The following is a 21775-nucleotide window of genomic DNA, read 5'->3' as shown; positions in this document are numbered from 1 at the left end:
TTATGTATATTGATGAAAATCCTGAATAAAAAGATAATTACAAAAAAAAAAAAAAAAAAAAAAAAAAAAAAAAAAATTACATTTCTTTCACAACTGATATTGAAAGAGATGAAATTCGCAATATTGTTTTTGTTTACGCTCAGTGCTACTTCACCACTTTCAATGCGCCTGACTGCTAATTTGTGACCCCCAACAAATATGATTGGGTAACCTCTAGTCTTTGACCACCGACTACTTTTACTACTCTCACTTATTCGTTATGTGTACGTCATTCAAAAGATCAACCTGAACACGTTTTGTTGATTTTATCGGGGATCAACACTGGTATAACTTGGTTAAAGGGCTGTGCTCGTGGAAAGGTCGTTTAATTTCTGATGATGGTAAAATAAACTACGCAAGGAAGCGATATATTGGCGATTCCAAACTGACATCCCATCTTCCTCGTGATTCCCGACATACAGTGGACCTCGATAGCCATGAAATGGTCGCGGACTCTAATGTGGGCCTAAACCTTGAACTCGAGCTTCCCTTTCTCTTCTACAATGGGAGCTAGCTAGATGCGGGTCATTCGATATGGATATTGTACCAACAGAAACAAAAAAGTGAAAAAAAATAACATATTGTACCATAATTTTCCGTTTGAATTTTGGAGGGAAATTTATCAAATTTAGGGAAATCATACAAAATATCTTGAAAACTGTACAAATTTGAAGAATATCCCAAACATCAGTTATTAATCCCTTGTTACATTTGTACACATCAAAGGGCTTTTGATACCAGCGCAATAAAATAATTGTTTAGACGTACCGCCCCTCTTAGCTCTACACAATGCGCCCAAAAATCGAAGCTTGCATTGTTTTCTAATAGGTGGAGCGATGATAACCTCAACATACCAAGTGCGAAATCTGACCTGTTCTCAAGGGAACCCTTGAATCAATTAGACATATAAATGATGAACTGATTCGAGGCGACGCCAGTCCGAATTGGTTAGTGAATACCATAGTTCATAACCAAACATACTTCTTTGGAGTACTATAGATACATAGAGTTTAACCACTGTCAAAGGATTGATATAAACAAATACAATTTCATAAAGCAAAACATTGACCTCACAACTTATGAATAATTTTATCAATGTTGGGTCGACCTTGGTTTACTTTATTAAGTGTTATTCTAACATGCTTAAAATCTTTACATTCTTTGAATCCAGTGTCCCCTTAATACCACTTCCGGGTAGACTGTGAGCTAGCATTGATTTTCTTGTTAAAAGCAACAATTACTGATTTTGAGGCATTATATCTAAACCGCCTTTTACAGCTATGGTTATAACATAGATCCATAACCATATCCAAATTTCGCTTTGATAATGAAAAGAAATGTCATCTGCTTACGTGGTACATGTGACATTGATATCAGAGATAACTAATAAATATGGGGAGCTGCAGATGTCATTTAGTAGATCATTAATATAAACACAATATAACAGGGGGTCCTCGACTTATCTTGAACATGTTTGAAACAAAATTTTGATACAAAACGACACTAAACATATCCTTGTATAAAGACATAATTACGCTTACAGTATTTCTATCAAAACCCAAGTACATGTACATAATATAATAATAACGAGGTACCAAATACAATCAAAAGCTTCCAACGCGTCCAAAAACATGTGAACCGCTTGCCCGCATGCTCAGCTCCATACTCAATGATTTCATGCACAATACATGATATTATTGTACTGCTTAAGTCTTTTTAAAGTCCATGCTATAAAGGATTTACACCCAAAAAAATTGGCAATTCTAATTTTGCCAAAAGAAGTTTTGTTGTAAACCTTCAGAATGACAGGTTAAAGCGAAATCGCTCTATAAATATTCGGATCCTGTTTCGGTTTGCTATGACCCTTATATAAAGTTCAGATCAACCCTTGCTTTAAGAAGTTAGGAACATATTCAAACTTAGCAAATGCGTTATATAAAGTGCATAGAGAAGCATACAAAGAATCATATGCGTATAGAAGGTTTTCGTACACAATAGCTTATATACCTGGAGATTTTCCACGTGGAAGAAAGTGCCAGAAACTTAAACTTCGTCATTCGTAAAACTTATCTCAGAAGTCCGTGGTAACGGCATATCACGACGTTGGAATTTACTCAGCTCAGTCTAAACATGATATTTTAAGTCATCCTCAAAACAGCATTCTGAAGTGTGAGAGTATATGCCGGCGAAGTATTCTCCCCAGTGCAATGCCAACGCGGCAGGATCCCTGACGGTTCGGTAGCCGAATGTAATTTCAGCTCCAATTGAGCCTTTAGATCTTCCTCTAGAGCAAGATTTTACAAGAGACCAAATTGATCTCTGATTAACGTCAGCTGTGACCTCTATATAATAGTTCAGAGTAATCAGATGTTGTTGCGATAAATGGCGAGATTTACGCTTCGCATCCTTGTATAAACGGAATGAGAGATAATCGGGACACCGAGGACGACCTTCGTTATCCCAGATACACCTCAGTCGCCACATCTTACGCTGTAACTCTTGCAGTTCTCCCTTTCCGTAAGGTTTAACGAACTTCCTGAACTTCCGCATTTGGAGTTAGGATAAGGAGACATCATTGACGTCCGTATATCTGTCAAAATCCGATGAATCATTTAACTGTAGAGTGTGGACACTGACCATTGTAACGAGGCGTTGAAGGTTAACCTGATCAGCTGCAGTTCCTGATGTAGTGTCACCCGAAGACAATTTAAAGACATTATGTTCAATTTGAGAACACTCCACAGAACACTCAGTTCCAAATGATATAGGAAGATAGGTCTATGTTTGGATACATCTAAGTTAGCTTGGCCACCAACATAGCAGTTCGATATGAGGTCAAACTTTGCCAAATCTTTGATATGATGATGTATTGAAGAAGAAACATCGTCGTCGGACTGAACGTAAGTATGTAACGCGCCGTAACAGATGGAAGAGGTCGTTAACACGAACAGTTGATGCCGATCTAAACCACGTCGTGAACGGACTCCTCGGTATTTTTGGTAGTTCGGTAGACGAGAACCACTGAGGTGAACGTTGAAATCTCCCATTATGTAATCGATCCTTAAAGGGAAAGCAAATCACGCAACAAGTGTAATTTGCGAGGCTGTTGACACAATGTCGGTCAAATCACAAGGCATACGTCGCAAACATTTATTTTTTTCAAATGGCACACGCGAGTACAGATGGACCGTGGTCAGACATTATCAACGTTGTCGTTACCGTTACAACCATAATTATAGTTATAAGAGTGGCTGTGTGAAGTTAGCTCAACATACGACATACGACATACGACATTCAAAACTTCATATATTGTGTTTTTACCAGCCAACGAGGTTAATAAAAAGACCGAATGTCAAAATGATATTTCATTTAGACAAAAATGTATAATTTAGAGATATATACAATATAGTACAAATGATATTAGTTGTGCATCTGAAATAGATAATAAACTTTCCTTCATTACAACCTATATCTTGTCGCGTAATGATACGATTCACACAATTTACATATATGTAGTTGCTACGTTGAGAAAATTTGTACTCGACAAAATTACAATTTTAAGTAAAGAAATGTTGGGATTTTACGCACCTGGTGACGATTGTTTATTATCTTTTACTCTCTTTAGTTTTTTTTCCTATATTTGAAAATTAACTACAGTTATATACATAATGTAGCATGATAAACAACCGTTACTTGATGGGGAACCTCCATATTACTGGTTGATATAAGGATAAATTAGAATATTATCTAAGGTTAAATACGTGCATAAATGGTTGATATAGAGACGAATAAATATCTATTATTAAAAGCATCAATACATGTATAACTGGTTAGTATAAAAACTTTTTAATTTATCATTAAAGAATCGATACACGTATAACTAGTTGGGAACATATTAATCTTCATACGTAGTTTAGTGTTCGTACTACGTTATACGATGTCTGTACGATGTGCACACACGATAGTACAAACGTGCGTTCGGTGGGCGATCGAAACGAAATGTAAGTTCGGAACGAATTTGATAAAAAGAAGATATATTCATAGTCTTTGTAAACGTACGTGCACGGTGAGCGATATTGGACTATGTTCTATTTCCAATTAATAGACCTGTATATTTCCTAGTGTTACTTGTGGTAAATAAAAATCTGACTGTAATTATTTGTATTAGTCTAACAAATCCATCGTATTTCCTTGTTTTCCAAAATGTAAGGAAATGACCTACAACTACTCTATGTACAGTATAAATATACCTTCCGACGTTGAATATGAACGCTATGCAAACGTAGATTCATACAGATGTACATGTACATAAACAATATAATTATATCTGTATATGTCTATGCATAGATAAAGCTTCAATTTCGCTTTGAAATATATATACTTCCTTGAAAAGACTCATTCGATCTTACGAAACAGATATCCGCACGATGTTTTAGTGCCTTGTGCGCTCCCACAATTGTACAGTAATTGCCAGTAAAATATACAACTGATTGTTTTATGCTTATATTTATGGTCTAAATCCCTGACGAGTTACTGTACAAATCATGTCACTTCAGAGGGTCAGACATGTTGCAATTGACATAAAATGAGTGTAAATTTATCTAACTACCCAAATATGCTGGTATTCAGTTAATGTATACAAAGCAAAGTTTTTTTTTTAATAATAATAATAAAATTTGATGTCTCCCAGAAACAGCTGAAGATACAATTCTACAGGAGTAAGAGTTATATGAACAGATCTTACGTGGGGGAGAACGTGTTTGTCGCTGGGCAAGGTAATTAATCATTTCAGCCAACGTTTCCCTGGTCCCATTCTCATTGTTCTGTAACAATACACGTTAGGGGGGCTTTATCAATATATTTGAAGAAATAAAATGTTTCGACATTTGAAAAAAAATGATAGTTTAAACTTCACCATGTAGTCTTCAAATTATTCTACTTAAGGAGATACGATCAGGAAGTTACGAACCGCTAGTCATAAAATGAACATGAGTGAAAAAATTAGGTCTGTCGTTTAATTAGAGGGAGGTAACACTTTATTGGTGTCACATACATATACCACATCGATACTAACATCGCTACGTAATTACACTATAATGTAAAGATGTAATTTGTCCATGGTTCAAATATTAGCAGTTTAATAAACATTTTAATTCGGATTAAGATGGAGATTTTACAAGGACCGTTACTTTATATGGAAGTTTTATATTCACTGTGTCTATATTTTTGCGATTTATTAGTGAAAATAAAGATTGTGAAATACACAAGATAGCTGTATAGAGAGCATATGTGTGTCTGCTGAAAATATCTCTTAAAACGCTACTAACTGTAAAACGTTCTCAGTCATCTAATTAACGAGCTACCGTAACAACTCTACTCATTATGGCAATGTTTTAAGTACTAATTGTTTTAACGAAATCACAATTACTTCTATCCTTGTTATTAATTTGTTCTTCAACATCATTAATAAACACGTCTAAAGCAGTTACATTAATTACCATTTTAATCACAACCACAGCCAGCAAATAATAAAAATCGCTTTGAAATTACTAACTGGTGGGGATTACACCTGGGGAAAACCTGGTCCATCTGAAAAATTCAGCTTTTATAAATAGCTGTTAGCATAATCAAAAACCGTCGATGGTCAGGAAATTTGGGAATCACCCTAAATAGGGGACATAAACCTACTGAAAACACTTATAAAGAAAGTGATAGGCACCTTAGGGTTTTACGTGGATATGACTAGACTATCGTACGGAGACTGGATAATTATATACTATGTAGTATATTTTCTCTGAAAAAAATATTCATGTGAAAATGAGACTTGATTACCGCACGTTAGAGGGAAGCAACATATTTTCTCTGAAAACATAATTCACGAGGACATGAGTAGATTACCGTACAGTGAAGTTGAGGCATATAAATTATCTCTGAAAAAATATTCGCGAGAAAATGGGACGGGATTAATTTACGTTAGACAGGAAAAATAAAATGATCTTTGATAAAAAAAAAACCTGGCGAATCATCTATTGTCACTGTACTTCCATTAGTAAGTATCCTAAAAGATCATCTAACATCGCAAACTCTCAACGCAATAATATAAAAGCATATCTATTCATGTTATCAATGAAACCAAGTCTTCCCTTTGAAAATTGTCTTTATCCTATTCCAATTACTACAAAAGTTTTTTTAATTTTTTTTTTTTTTTCATTCGATTTGCTTGCCCTTAGCCAACTAATATGTTTTTATATTACCACAAAGCTATGATAATAACAAAATGAATACATCTAATATTACGGATCTATGTTATCTCTTGTTTGGGGCATTAGTTATAGAAGATAAAGACATCCTGAAAACTCACAAACAGGCGCTGGGCAGAGTACTGTAATGAATTTACTGCGATCCTCATATAAATATAAATTTTCAATTGGGTTATTTACTCATAAATATTTGCGCACAAAAAAAGTCTTTTTCTTGAATTAATCACATCACTGTATATCGACCTTTGCTGTGGTATCCAGACCTTTGAATAAGGTTAATTGCGATAGAAACAAAACCTTTCATCAGATGCTGATATTTTATTCGAAATGTAATTTCTCTACAGTAATGATTGAGCACAAACATACATATACCTAAATTCAATGGTACAGCTTGATTTCATTCTCCACTAACTAAATTCCAATCAAACAAAATTTGCTTTTTCGTACAGATGAACATTAATCTCTATGGCAGCTGTTAATCTTCAGTGCAATGATGCCCTACCTTGTTCCGAAGCATGACGTCATTATGATTTCGCGCCAAATGTTGTTTTACCATCCTTTGAAGTAACGTTATAATCGTAGATAATTTAACAGGAGTTGTCAGTAGAAAACATACAAGTATCTCACCGAGTGGGTTGAAATCGGAATAGATTTTTAATAGTAGACCAAAGTCACGCCAAGGTCAGCAGGTCACAAATATAGTACAAATGGAAAGTTCACATTACAAGGAACATACATATAGGAAATGAAAGCCTTTTCTGATACGGTTGACAACGGTACGACGACACCGACACCACTGATAGTGGGATTTTATCCCGAAGAGCAAACAAAATGAAACGAAACGAGCATTTGACAATTAAAGGTACTGTATTGTTTCATCCTACAGAAATACAAATATGATCTGTATTCTACAGGGAAACATATCACTACATGTAAAATGACTCCTACATGCATATCAACTTCAGTTTTATCAGTAGGTACCCGGCCAATATATGTATCACAGAGTACGTGCTACAAAAAGCTCCATTGTGATCGGCACGTGGTATATTGTCACATCTATATTTGTTATTTGCGACACAAGCTGCGTAAGTCATCACGTGCGCTATGTAGTGTTGCTCGTGTACTCCGTGTATCAAATGTGACATTGGGCCACGTGCGTAGATCGCCACGTCCTCCCCGCCATGTGTCTCCGAACTTCGTGGAGCTGCTGCCACCTGGAGGTAGTCTTTGTCGGCTGTAACAATAAAAAGGTAGGTAAAGAACAATACAAATGTTTTTTTCACGTTTTCAAGGATTAACATCTGTTTGGTTATATCTAGTCAACCGCGCCTTAACTTAATTCATTGATGTGATGTGTACCTCATTTGCTATTGAGCAACATGACCGAGATGATAAATCTGTTGATAAGTTTGATAACTTGTGCCCAATTCCCATGTATATATTAAGATACAATAAAATATGTTTAAATCAAATACATCTGTTTGAATTAGGTTTTTGCATACTTTGGCAATTAATTATTCGTTTTCGTTTATCAAAAATGCTATCAGAAGTCATCGTATCTTTTTATGTTGAGATGATTAAATATGTACATTTTGTACAAACATATTAATTGGAGGAAGGACTGTCTTCTCGAGTCACCTACTATACAGTAAATATATTTTGTTAAACAGAGCATACTGGTGTCGACGGCTGAAACATTGATCCTTTTGCCCCAGTCGTAGGTCTCACCATTACCATACAGCAGAGTGGTAAAAGGTATACCATCTTCACCTAAATACTTCTCGCCTACGTTGTTTACAACACCTGTAAGAAAACAAAAACGTTACCGTTAAAAGGATTAACGCGAAATTGCGATCAAATTTTCTAATTCACGAGAACATTAGGTAAAATCAAGAGGCCTATCGGGCCCTGATGATCATCTGAGTTTGAAAATATTAGTAAATTTAACTTTTTTTAGTTCTTCCATCAGCCCCTTTGAAATTGAAACAAAAACTGGTGTTTTGATACTTGATCGTAGAATATCTTGAACATTACACATATCTTTGTCAGTCTACAAACATCGTGTTGACGTCCCGGCGCTGGTGTAAACAACATTGATTATTTCGTGGGCAGCTTCGATCTGGATGTTACTAACCAAATATCTCGTTGCCTCGTTCTGGATGTTACTTACCAAGTATATCGTTGCCTCGTTCTGGATGTTACTTACCAAATATATCGTTGCCTCGTTCTGGATGTTACTTACCAAGTATATCGTTGCCTCGTTCTGGATGTTACTACCAAATATATCGTTGCCTCGTTCTGGATGCTACTAACCAAATATATCGTTGCCTCGTTCTGGATGTTACTTACCAAATATATCGTTGCCTCGTTCTGGATGTTACTTACCAAATATATCGTTGCCTCGTTCCGGGTACCCGGCGATGTTGAAGACATGCGAGTGGTCTGCCGTCACCATGATGAGAGTGTCACTTTCGTCGGTCATCTCTGTGGCAACTTTTATGGCGTCCTCGAGAGCCAGTACCGAGTACAACGCCCTCTTGGCGTTGTTGTCATGGTGGGCGTGATCGATCCTACCCTCTTGACAACAGTAAAAACATTGTCTGTATAAATTATTTCCGTACCATGGTTATATAGTTTTTGGCATGGTTGTGGTAGAAAAATGGTTGGTCAAGTTCTTAATCAATAGCTTTCATAGAAACATATTTTTTATATTTGAGCTGATACTGAAAATAGAAATATTTCCGTTTACCCTTTATTTATGTACCTTCAACCAATAGGAAGAAGCCGTTTTCGTCCTTCTTGAGGACTTCAATTGCCTTCCGCGTCATTTCTGCGAGCGAGGGTTCACCATTCGTTCCGTTGTCTCGATCCAACTCATGCTGCATGTGGCCCGCCTCAAATAAACCTAGTACAGAAATATAAATGTATTAAAACCACGATTCAACAGTTTTACAGAAAATTCGCAATAACCCGTTCGTGATAGAACAGCAAAAGAAAAAAATTTGAATTTGATGTTTAGTTTCTATGACTGAATTCTCAGATCGGTAATCACGCATATGTACCTGTACATTATTTGGCACATATTAGCGAAACACAACGTGTCGAAGTAGCACTAATATCACTACCGGCAACTAAGGAGATGTTTGCATTTTTTTGGTGCTGTTAGCATTGTTCAGAGATGTTCTCATGACATAAGTCAATCATTTAATGACCAAGATAGCCCGTTTGGATGAAATACCTGTCGATTAGGTGCAGATTAACTTGAAGTGAGGTCATATTTAGTTGCAACCCAGATATTGCCATTTTGCCATTTACAGTGTTTCCGCTATCAATAGATTCTACAATTTCGGGGTATTTTCGTGTTTTGTTTTGGGGTTTTTGGGGGTTTTTTTTATTTTTAATTCCCACTGGAGTCAAGCAAGACTTCTACTGTGCTTTTAAAGAACATATTAATTGATTAAATGGTTATTGTTTGCACCTACATATTTTCACTGTGCCACTGCATATCAAATTAACGATTCTAAACGATGGTAGAATTAATTGCCAATGATAACATTTTACATGAATGTCACAAACCCTGAACTCCTTGGGTCATACAAATGAAGTTGATTTGCCTCGAACAAAATAACGAACGGTAAAATTTGGGACATTTTTTTTTCTAAATGCGATTTGTATTACCTAAAGACAAAATGCTTTACGCTTAACCTGACAAACATTGTGCAAATCTTACGTCCTCGGGGTCTTTTCATCACATAATTCATGTTACATTTTGGAATGTTGCTAGAAGTTGTTGTTTTTTTAATGTCTGGAGACAGTTACCTAGAATATAGTCCGTCTTCGAGGCGTCGATAGCATCAAACTGGGATTTGTTCCAAACATACTCAGCTTTGAAATCTTTGTGTTTTTCTTTCCAAACCTAGGGTGAACATTTATACATTGTCATATCAATTAGATGACAGCCATAATTTAATTAGGTGTCAATCTATGAAAAGTAAATTAATTATCTTAACATTAACGCCTGTAATTCAACTATTCTGGCTCCAAAAACTGTCCTCCAATTACTTTCTTTCTATGTGTTTTGTTTAGTCACTTGATTACGTATCGTGTACTCATCTTCAAATGTTTAGGTCTAATTATCTTTTTTGAATCAGGTTCGCCTCAAATTCTAAAATTATTAAAGCTTAAAACAGAAATTATTTCATCGGTTCATTGTCGTAAAAGGTCAATCATCACTATTATACACGGCAACAAAAACATCAATGTATCAATTAACATAACGCAGTATTTCTGTATGTAACCCGATCCGTCAGGACTTTATCTACACGTACTTAATTAGTATTAGAATGGCATTATTATAGCTAAACACATAACAAGAGGTCCATAGACCTTAACAGTCACCTTAGTTTTAAATATTTCCGTTAATTTGACCTTTTTTGGCCCCGCCCTTGGGGTCAGTCACTGCTAACATGTGCATACTATCAAACTGTCATCAAATAATGATAATGCCAACCATGTTAGAATGAATCCCGATAAAAATCAAACAAATGACAGACAAAATTAAAGAGTACTTCATTCTACTTCATTTCCGTCTTCAGAAGATATCTTTCGAAATCTCAATTAATTTGACTCATTTTGATCTTGCCTATCAGCCAATGGGGGTCGGTGTGCCAAATTGTGCATACAATCAAACTGTTACCCCATTCTGATAATGTTAACCAAGTTAGGATGGATTCAAATAGAAATCAATGTCAATTGTTTCCGAACGCACGACCGACGAGTACGACTGACAACTACGGACAGAATGCGATTGTAATAGGGTACTTGATATTTCCTCCCAGGTGACCTAAGATATAATTCTCAGTAGCTGTTTGCAACAGGCGTCAAAACCGATGGCCATGTTGATAGTGAGACATCCGCAGTGTACTCTTAAAATCAAATAACATCTACATTGTACATAGCGAGTTGCCACATGACAAGGAGTTATCTTGGCTTTCGAGGATTCCTGTGACCGCACAAGAATATTACCTAAGAATATGGCATGGGCGGAGTGATATCATTCTAATAAGTGAGCAATTTAAAGGGAGGCTACTCTTATTATAATATACCTGTGTGAGGTCGATGCCATCTAGACGTTGCAACTTAGCATTATACCCGTTAACATCTTTGCTTCTTTCAGGGTCAAGGTGATTCATCGGCAGGAAATATCGTCGTCCTCCTCCTAACATCACCTTTAACGGATATATACACACTCCATAGTATTCAAAACTACAAACATCTTTATACTACAAACTGAAAACTCAAATTCACTTTTCGGGGTGGAGAAAGTGGTACCGATTACCATTTACCATTTATTTGTCTGTTAATTTTTGTTTGTTTGAATGTCCACGTCTGATGTCAGGGAAGGAGGAAACTTGAACAATGACAGTTAGTAAGAAACTACATTCGAGAGGCAAGACATAAACAATGTACTTTGTCGCCTATTAGGAGACTTCGTCTCTCTCATGAAGAAAATTGTAGAAATATCCTTAAATATAAATGAACAACTACTAGGAACTGTATTATTATTTGTTGAAGAAACAGAATAGGCTCATCATATTAAGATGAAAGAACCTGACTTTACTATTATATTACGTGCAATACTGGTTATTTACATCAATGTACGCGGTGCTACTACTAAAAAAGTATATCCCTGCTCAGCTTGTGTATAGTCACTAGTCGATATACTTGGAATAGACTATTCAATCTTTCTTTAGTTTTTTTGTCTTTTTGTTGTTGTTTTTTTTTTTTATTTATACATTGTACAGTTTACATTTTAAAGAGAGCAAGTTAATTAAAACTGAGAGAAACCGTTACGGTTACGGATAAAGTATTAAATAATCCTCCTTACCTTGGCAAAGCTGTTGTTGTAAACGAGCTGGGCAGCAATGTCGATGCACCCTCCGGTCACGCCCATGGCCTTCATTTTCGTGTCCCCCTCCCAGTCACGTTCCGCTGACTTTGCGTATGCACAGGCGGGCGTAGCATGTGTGATCCTGGATGTTGTGACAGCGCCGACGGAGCGACCTGGTAAATCAAAGCGATCAAACTGAAACTCCAGTGTGAGTTTGATAGTGACATATTGACAAACAAAAATGTAGAAGCCCTCTTTCTGTACTGTAGTGACTGATCTGTGTATAGAATGTTCCTCGTTATGATTATGTTACTACTTCTATATCTAATTTCTTGCGATTCCCTGCAATTCAATATTGTTAACCAGTATTACATTCCGGCAAAGTCAATATATTGTTTTGTGATTTCATCTTTTAACAATATGTTACATATGTAACAGGATGGTACTCCTTGTGACCTCGCCTCTAACAATTTAGTGTGATATGTGTACTAGGATTGTATATATGTAGGACCGACTTACCATCCTTACGAAACCAATCGAAAGCACACGGGATCTCGTTGCCAACCTGCGATGGACAGTTCTTGGCAACGGCCCGATCATTTAGACCAATCAGACGGTAGTTAGTCTTTTCTCCACACAGCAGGGCCGTGGCAGTGGAAGCAGATCCCGTCGTCTGTCGGTCATTTGAGTACGTCTAGAACGGAAACGGTACATACGTCCTTAACTCCACTAAATGTATCAGATGTTTCATTGGCATTTTAAAATCTTATATTGGGAAGCTTGGATCAGAATTACTGTCATAGTAAAAACGTGTGGGGGGAGGGGGGAGAGGGGCAATCGGTTCTGGTGTATGTGGGCCTACATCAGAATTTTCAAAAGAATCTATCCAACTATCCCTATAAATGAAAAGCTTTCTGTCTTAAAATGGGAGAGATTTGAGGTTTATCACTTGAGAATTGTTTACGTGAACGTCAAAATGCTCTTTCTAAGCAAGAGATTTGGTTAATTCTACAACGGGATATCATTATATGTCATATCATTATATCAATACTGAGAGCGCTGTTTATCAGAAAATAGATTCCAGCAGTATTAACCTCGTGTACTTTTCCTTTATAGCATCAAAACTGAATGTACTCAAAAAGAAAAGTTTATACATATGTTTCTTAGAGATGAAACTTACAAACCTTCCGTCAACATTGGAAATCTGAATATTTGATCTTTTCACAAATTCGATTAAGTTTTGATTGTGATGTAGTCAACAAAGGTCATGTTTCCTCAAGTTGTAATTGAAAAAGCGTCCTAAATTAGTCCAATTCAGTCGTATGATTCAGATATGCACTGTATGCACTTGCAGCCATGCTGTCAATCTTGCCTCACTGGGCAAAAGATCACTAAAGCTAGAAACAGAAGTCCAGTCACTTCGCATTGGAATTATCATGCATGTGATATATAAGATTTGCAACCCATGATCTTTATGTATGGAACCAAGCTTGTCAGGTAGTGGGAAATCTTATATCAATGTTTGTGCTGAGTCGTGCTGCATGGTCACAGGTAATGAATCAGCACATCTGAATGAAACTATTATAACAAGGAATTCACATGGCATATCCTTACTCACATTTCCTATCATGGAGACAGAAATTGGCATTTGGTGGAGTAAAATACAGGCAGGAAATATTAGCGTCACGTACAGAGAAAAGAAAACTCTATGTAGAGAGCTGTGACTATCATCATGAAGTGTCAGCCATCACTGCCGTTGTAGATGTTGGATTTTGAATTGAAATGACTAAAAAACCGTTCACATATAAGCATCAGAAATAGGTACTGTTTTGTGTGTTATAGAGCATAAAGCAGAAAAAAGAGCTAGCATGACTTGTTTCTTTCAGAGGCTGGTGTGAGGACAGTCAATCAATGGAAGCCGACATCATTATGATGGATTTCCATGAAGCAGAAAAAGCAGGGAATACGATGCATGAGCGTTGTTTGCGATGTGATAAATAGGTCATTCCAGTCTAGCCATCGTCCATTAATCTTCATGTGTAGGGACTAACAGCCTGTAGAGGAGTAGTCCATTAATCTTCATGTGTAGGGACTAACAGTCTGTAGAAGGAGTAGTCCATTAATCTTCATGTGTAGGGACTAACAGCCTGTAGAAGGAGTAGTCCATTAATCTTCATGTGTAGGGACTAACAGCCTGTAGAGGAGTAGTATAATCTTCACGTGTAGGCTAACATCTGTAGAAGGAGTTGTCCATTAAACTTCATGTGTAGGACTAACGTCTGTAGAGAGTGAAGTATCCATAATCTTCATGTGTAGGGACTAACAGCCTGTAGAAGGAGTAGTCCATTAATCTTCATGTGTAGGGACTAACAGCCTGTAGAAGGAGTAGTCCATTAATCTTCATGTGTAGGGACTAACAGCCTGTAGAAGGAGTAGTCCATTAATCTTCATGTGTAGGGACTAACAACCTGTAGAAGGAGTAGTCCATTAATCTTCATGTGTAGGGACTAACAGTCTGTAGATGTTAGGGACTATCATCTTAGAACTTACAACTGATCGTTCCTTTTTGTAGTACTTTTGTAAGTTGAGGTTCATACTTTGCTTACGAGATTGGTATATTAGTATAAAACTGGTAACTTTCTACGGATTTCAAAGGGATTCATTAACCAAACTTAGAAATGGATTTTTATAAGTGTCGTGACTTGTTTCCGAATCAATTTCATTTTTACTTCGTCCGTTGTATCAGGCATATGGAATGAAATAAAGTTTATATTACATGTAACCAACCTTTGATAATCCTATATTAGGGAAATTTTCAAACTCCAGGACAGTTTCCTCGCCAGGGGCCCCTCGTGTTTGACCCCGAAGGATTCTGGCTGCCGTCACAGTGGACACGCCCATCCCGTCGCCTACAAATAGAATAACATTGCGTGCCTTGTTCGTGTTGGGCTTCCGGTTCAAAGCTTTGTTCAGTTCCTGTTGCGCAAGCTTTTTCCAGTCGGTGCAGTCTGAAAAATACATTTACATGTATATGGACTTTCCATACCGTATACATATTTACAATTGTTGATACAGTATATATATCTAACAATATTTTGAGCGGTACACTATTTTTTATCAGCGTGTGTCAGATTAAGCAACCATGATATTCTTGATTTCTGTGCTAAGAGAACTGCAACGTCGGAAACAGGATTTTCAGTTAGAAGGGGGGGGGGGGGGGGGGGGGGGGCGTGCCAAATTACGGGGATCTTGCATTCTAGCGTATTCACGATAGATTCCTACAATTTGTTCGGGGTGTCCCACATGGGACAGCAAAAAGACTGCTTGCTAACTTCGTATTTTGCATAAACCCTTTTTTCGGTGTCCGTTCAATGAATAATTCTATTTCCACGGCTCGGTATTAACGCCGATATAGCCTTTTCATTAAACGAATGGAAACAACTAAAAATAACCTTTTATTTCCGTGTATGTTATCATTTTCAAAGGAGATTAACTTCACAACTTTCTGCTAATCAGGGGGCTCATGCCACTCGACAATATCTTAACACTACATGGGTCTATAACAACCTTCAAGCCGTCCGTCAGTATGTCGTTACCACAGGGGACTGTAACAACCTTCAAGCCGTCCTACAGTGTGTCGCTACCACAGGGTACTGTAATAACCTTTATATCACCTAACAGTATGTCGCTACCACAGGGGACTGTAACAACCTTTATACCACCCAACAGTATGTCGCTAACACAGGGTACTGTAATAACCTTTATATCACCTAACAGTATGTCGCTACCACAGGGGACTGTAACAACCTTAATACCACCTAACAGTATGTCGTTACCACAGGGTACTGTAACAACCTTCATACCACCTAACAGTATGTCGTTACCACAGGGGACTGTAACAACCTTCATACCACCTAACAGTACCACAGGGGACTGTAACAACCTTGATACCACCTAACAGTATGTCGTTACCACAGGGTACTGTAATAACCTTTATACCACCTAACAGTATGTAGTTACCACAGGGGTCTGTAATAACCTTTATACCACCTAACAGTATGTCGTTACCACAGGGTACTGTAACAATCTTTATACCACCCAACAGTATGTAGCTACCACAGGGTTCTGTAACAACCTTGATACCACCTAACAGTATGTCGTTACCACAGGGGACTGTAACAACCTTTATACCACCTAACAGTATGTCGTTACCACAGGGTACTGTAACAACCTTCATACCATCCAACATTATGTCGTTACCACAGGGGACTGTAATAACCTTTATACCACCTAACAGTATGTCGTTACCACAGGGGACTGTAACAACCTTTATACCACCTAACAGTATGTCGCTACCACAGGGTACTGTAACAACCTTTATACCACCCAACAGTTTGTAGTTACCACAGGGGACTGTAACAACCTTCATACCACCCAACAGTATGTCGTTACCACAGGGGACTGTACCAACCTTTATACCACCTAACAGTATGTAGTTACCACAGGGGACTGTAACAACCTTTATACCACCTAACAGTATGTAGTTACCACAGGGTACTGTAACAACCTTTATACCACCTAACAGTATGTCGTTACCACAGGGGACTGTTACAACCTTTATATCACCTAACAGTATGTCGTTACCACAGGGGACTGTAACAACCTTAATACCACCCAACAGTTTGTCGTTACCACAGGGGACTGTAACAACCTTAATACCACCCAACAGTTTGTCGTTACCACAGGGAACTGTAACAACCTTTATATCACCTAACAGTGTGTCGTTACCACAGGGTACTGTAACAACCTTTATACCACCTAACAGTATGTCGCTACCACAGGGGACTGTAATAACCTTTATACCACCTAACAGTATGTCGCTACCACAGGGGACTGTACCAACCTTTATACCACCCAACAGTATGTAGTTACCACAGGGGACTGTAACAACCTTTATACCACCCTACAGTATGTCGTTACCACAGGGGACTGTAACAACCTTTATACCACCCAACAGTATGTCGTTACCACAGAGTACTGTAACAACCTTTATACCACCTAACAGTTTGTCGCTACCACAGGGGACTGTAACAACCTTTATACCACCTAACAGTATGTCGCTACTACAGGGTACTGTAACAACCTTCATACCACCTAACAGTATGTCGTTACCACAGGGGACTGTAACAACCTTTATACCACCTAACAGTATGTCGTTACCACAGGGGACTGTAACAACCTTAATACCACCTAACAGTATGTAGTTATCACAGGGGACTGTAACAACCTTTATACCACCTAATAGTATGTCGTTACCACAGGGTACTGTAACAACCTTTATACCACCTAACAGTGTGTCGTTACCACAGGGGACTGTAACAACCTTTATACCACCTAACAATATGTCGCTACCACAGGGGACTGTAACAACCTTAATACCACCCAACAGTTTGTCGTTACCACAGGGGACTGTAACAACCTTTATATCACCTAACAGTATTTAGTTACCACAGGGTACTGTAACAACCTTTATACCACCTAACAGTATGTCGCTACCACAGGGGACTGTAACAACCTTAATACCACCCAACAGTTTGTCGTTACCACAGGGGACTGTAACAACCTTTATATCACCTAACAGTATGTCGTTACCACAGGGGACTGTAACAACCTTTATACCACCTAACAGTATGTAGTTACCACAGGGGACTGTAACAAGCTTTATACCACCCAACAGTATGTAGTTACCACAGGGTACTGTAACAACCTTCATACCACCTAACAGTATGTCGTTACCACAGGGGACTGTAACAACCTTTATACCACCTAACAGTATGTCGTTACCACAGGGGACTGTAACAACCTTTATACCACCTAACAGTATGTCGTTACCACAGGGGACTGTAACAACCTTTATACCACCTAACAGTATGTCGCTACCACAGGGGACTGTAACAACCTTTATACCACCTAACAGTATGTCGCTACCACAGGGGACTGTAACAACCTTTATACCACCAAACAGTATGTCGCTACCACAGGGGACTGTAACAACCTTTATACCACCAAACAGTATGTCGCTACCACAGGGGACTGTAACAACCGTTATACCACCCAACAGTATGTCGTTACCACAGGGGACAGTAACAACCTTTATACCACCTAACAGTATGTCGTTACCACAGGGGACAGTAACAACCTTTATACCACCTAACAGTATGTCGTTACCACAGAGGACTGTAACAACCTTTATACCACCAAACAGTATGTCGTTACCACAGGGTACTGTAACAACCTTTATACCACCCAACAGGATTAATTACGCCTATTATTATAGAGTGCGCATTGAAGTTTGTACACTGTGTAACGTGAAGATATATGTGGTGTGATGTTCAGCTAAAGATGTGAATATTTTACGTACAACTAAAGATGTGAACATGTTATGTCCAGCTAAATATATGAATATATTAAGTTTTAACGTCCAGCTAAAGATAGGAACATTTTTATGTCCAGCTAAAGATCTGAACATTTTACGTTTTAATGTTCCAGCTAAAGATATGAACATTTTACGTCGTAACATCGAGCTACACATTTTATGTCCACCAACAGAAGCTACAGCTTTACATTCAATGTTAATTGTATTCGACTATGAAGTCGAACTCCAGAAATACACAAATATCACATTTGTATGGTTTCTCGTCAATAAATTCCAAAAATAGATTATATGTATTATTTTCTACATCAGTGTCGCTTCTCCCGGTGATGTTTATGGTAATTATTTGACCTATTTAAGGTCATTGTATCATATAACTTAATCTAGGTATAAAAGTGAAGCAGTCTGGACATTTATAAAATAGGAGTAACCTTTTAAATACATCATTTTATCATGAAACCAAAAAAAAAGATAATTTAACACTTTGATGCAAGGGAGGTAACTTCTGCTAGTTAATTATTCAGAAGATGTTTTGGAGGTTATTTGCTGCTTATACTTTTAAAATCTTAATCCTCGAAATTCAAATTAAGATCGGTGTTTAGTAAACTTCGAGCGTCTGCAATCATTGGTATCCTGATACGAACAGTGTTTTTAGTAAGTGAAAAGATTTCAAAATTCGATTGTTTTGCCGTGAAACTTTCGTCAATCTCTGCTTTATGTTTTGAGCCATAATATGGACAAACGACCCAAATTTGTATTAATATCATGTATAGATAGATCGTGATGATAGAACCGTTCTACCAATAAAATCGACTTGAGGAATCCAAAGGTTTACCGTTAATTCATTTCCGTGTACTTGGTGCTCTTTTAAAATTAAATCTTATTACTTTAAAAATTGCATTACGGCTACACATTTTGTTAAACTTGGAATTATTTCTATATGTCTCAATAAGTCGAACTTCAAAAACATTCGGTTTTTCGAAAGGTAAAACGTAAGCAAGTTGTACATACAATCGGTACCTCAGTGCTGTTCTCTGGGTAATTTTAAAATCAATGATTTTTAAATATTCAATAAAAATACAAAACTTATTTTGCATATTATGCCCATTTAATTTGAATGTTTTGAAATAATTTATGCAATATCAAAGTATCAAATACATTTTTGAAAAGAAAACTTAGATATGAATGTATCCATTTAATAAACATGTAAGTTCTTCAAAACTTTCAACAAGGGAGGTAACTTTCCCATTTATTGTTGGACACGGCTTCGTCGCATGACTTTTTGTTGGTGGGCATTTGATATATATATATAAAGGGACTAAATGGTTAGATTTCAATCATTTCTACATGCATTTGATTTGCGCATAGGTACGCATAGGTATTTATTTACACACATCGAAAAATGATGATATGAATTAGATGCTAGGTTGTTCATATTTATTTTATTTTTTTCATTATTTTTAAACAAATTGTTATGGACACTTTTGAAATTTATAATTAACATAAAGTGCATAACTTTTTACATCATTTAAAATCTTATACCCTTTTTTATATATTATTTAAGTGAAAATCTAGCCATTTAGTCCCTTTAAAGCCTATGACATTGTAATTCAGAAATAATATACATATCATATCAGTAAACGGAGAGGTGCCAGTTTGGGCCCTCTGGTTGATATCATCGATAGATATAAATACCTTGAAGTTAGGTGGTCAGGATATGACAATACATGTATTAGTCTGGTATAGCACATCCTACTTCCTCTTCAGGTTAGCACACCTATATGGATGATGCAATGATATCAGAACTTGTCTGAGTCTGAGAGTGACAGTGAATGAACGACACTACCAGTATGTCCCCAACAAGAACATACTTCAGAATCGGCAGAACAAGACATAATTCATTTTATGTATTCTTTGTTTAAAAGTGAGGGACCAATGATATCACCTTGACAAACCCCTTTTAATGTTTGAAAGACATATTTTATTTTATATCTGACCTTTGGTGTCATAGCAAAATGACCTAATTACATTTTTACATTTCACTGCACAATGTTGAAGGGTAATATAGGTAAACCACAAGTTTAGTTTCGTCATTTCATTTCAAAATCTGTAAACATTCTCGCCCAGATAAGAGTTATTGTATGTATTAAGGCACAATATGATATAAATGTGACATCATTGATATTTATAAAATTGGGTTACTGTGACCTACTTTTGACTTTTGCTATTTTTTGTATTGATTTTATTTTCAACATATCAATGCATTATAATTATGAAAAATGAATCCAAAAATATAATTAAGTTTCGTCAAAATTGAGTCAATTAGAAAACTGACCACCACTTGTCCTTTTTCAAGATGGTAACCATGGCGGCTATCGTGCATTTCAAACCGACCCGAAAAATCGCAAAATAAGAGCACTTTGGTCAAAGCCATCGCAGGATGATTTCAGGGGAGTTTAAGCTAAATCCCACATGTTCCTTTGATATAACATAAAATCAAGGTCAAGGTCAGAGGCAATTTTGAGTTATGAGGGGGTTAATTGGGGTCAGGAAGGAGTTTTCTAAATGGCGGTCATCAACCAAAAAATAAAACGCTGCAAACATCAAATCACGAAATCATGGCCCTTCAAATATCGTACAAACTAAAATAGAACCAACCACTAACGATACAGATACTGTCGTAGCTAAAATAGAACCAACCACTAACGATACAGATACTGTCGTAACTAAAATAGAACCAACCACTAACGAACCAATGAAAGTCTGTACAGATTATGAAAAAAGAACTTTATATATGGACGGCGTTATGTACAGACTTCGGTCAACTTTTTTTCTTTATATTAGAACTACACTTAAAAGTATTTTGTTCTGAAAAGAAAACGTATGGTAACTTACCCACAAAGACACAGAGTGCCAGAAAGATGACCAGATGTTGTGTCCAGTTATCCATACTCAATTCCCGTGATCGTCACAGCACTTAGTGTCCTTCTTACCAATCCTCAAAATTCCGATATAGTATAGTGTCACTATTCCGTAAGTTTGGTCTTATCGGACGTTATTCCACAATAAGAGAGGGAGGCAGTATCAACTGCTTGATATTATCCTGGACTCGGAACACCAGTTCAACGACTTTCTTATATAATTACAATAGCA

The 21775-nt window shown here is 37.0% G+C and overlaps 1 protein-coding gene across 3 annotated transcripts; it reads right to left on the bottom strand.

Moving 5' to 3' along the window:
* Positions 1–6602: 6602 nt before the first annotated feature.
* Positions 6603–21775, bottom strand: LOC117345003 (alkaline phosphatase-like). 3 transcript variants are annotated; one of them, XM_033907922.1, is made up of 10 exons: positions 21518–21773; positions 14977–15197; positions 12709–12883; positions 12187–12362; positions 11405–11527; positions 10119–10215; positions 9064–9204; positions 8685–8876; positions 8070–8102; positions 6603–7533 (listed from the first exon to the last, which is right to left on the bottom strand). In XM_033907922.1, the coding sequence occupies exons 1-10, from the start codon at positions 21570–21572 to the stop codon at positions 7244–7246; spliced, it is 1503 nt and encodes a 500-aa protein (XP_033763813.1). In that variant the 5' UTR covers positions 21573–21773; the 3' UTR covers positions 6603–7243. The 3 variants fall into 3 exon arrangements, with proteins under 3 accessions (XP_033763813.1, XP_033763812.1, XP_033763814.1); XM_033907921.1 differs by having other exon boundaries at positions 7977–8102; positions 21518–21771; XM_033907923.1 differs by having other exon boundaries at positions 7321–7533; positions 7942–8102; positions 21518–21775.

The sequence above is a fragment of the Pecten maximus genome, chromosome 16 (assembly GCF_902652985.1).
Source record: "Pecten maximus chromosome 16, xPecMax1.1, whole genome shotgun sequence".
NCBI lineage: Eukaryota > Metazoa > Mollusca > Bivalvia > Pectinida > Pectinidae > Pecten > Pecten maximus.
The sequence above is the reverse complement of the archived record's forward strand: the minus strand, read 5'-3'. Positions and strand labels throughout refer to the sequence as shown.

Bases quoted from the DNA above. Each gene is read 5' to 3' on its own strand.
- LOC117345003 (XM_033907921.1), bottom strand. From the start codon at position 21,572: ATGGATAACTGGACACAACATCTGGTCATCTTTCTGGCACTCTGTGTC. The intron at 12,363-12,708 runs GTAAGTCGGTCC...TTGATTTACCAG, and splicing joins CGATTGGTTTCGTAAGGATG to GTCGCTCCGTCGGCGCTGTC. The intron at 9,205-10,118 runs GTAACTGTCTCC...TTTCTGTACTAG, and splicing joins GAAGACGGACTATATTCTAG to GTTTATTTGAGGCGGGCCAC.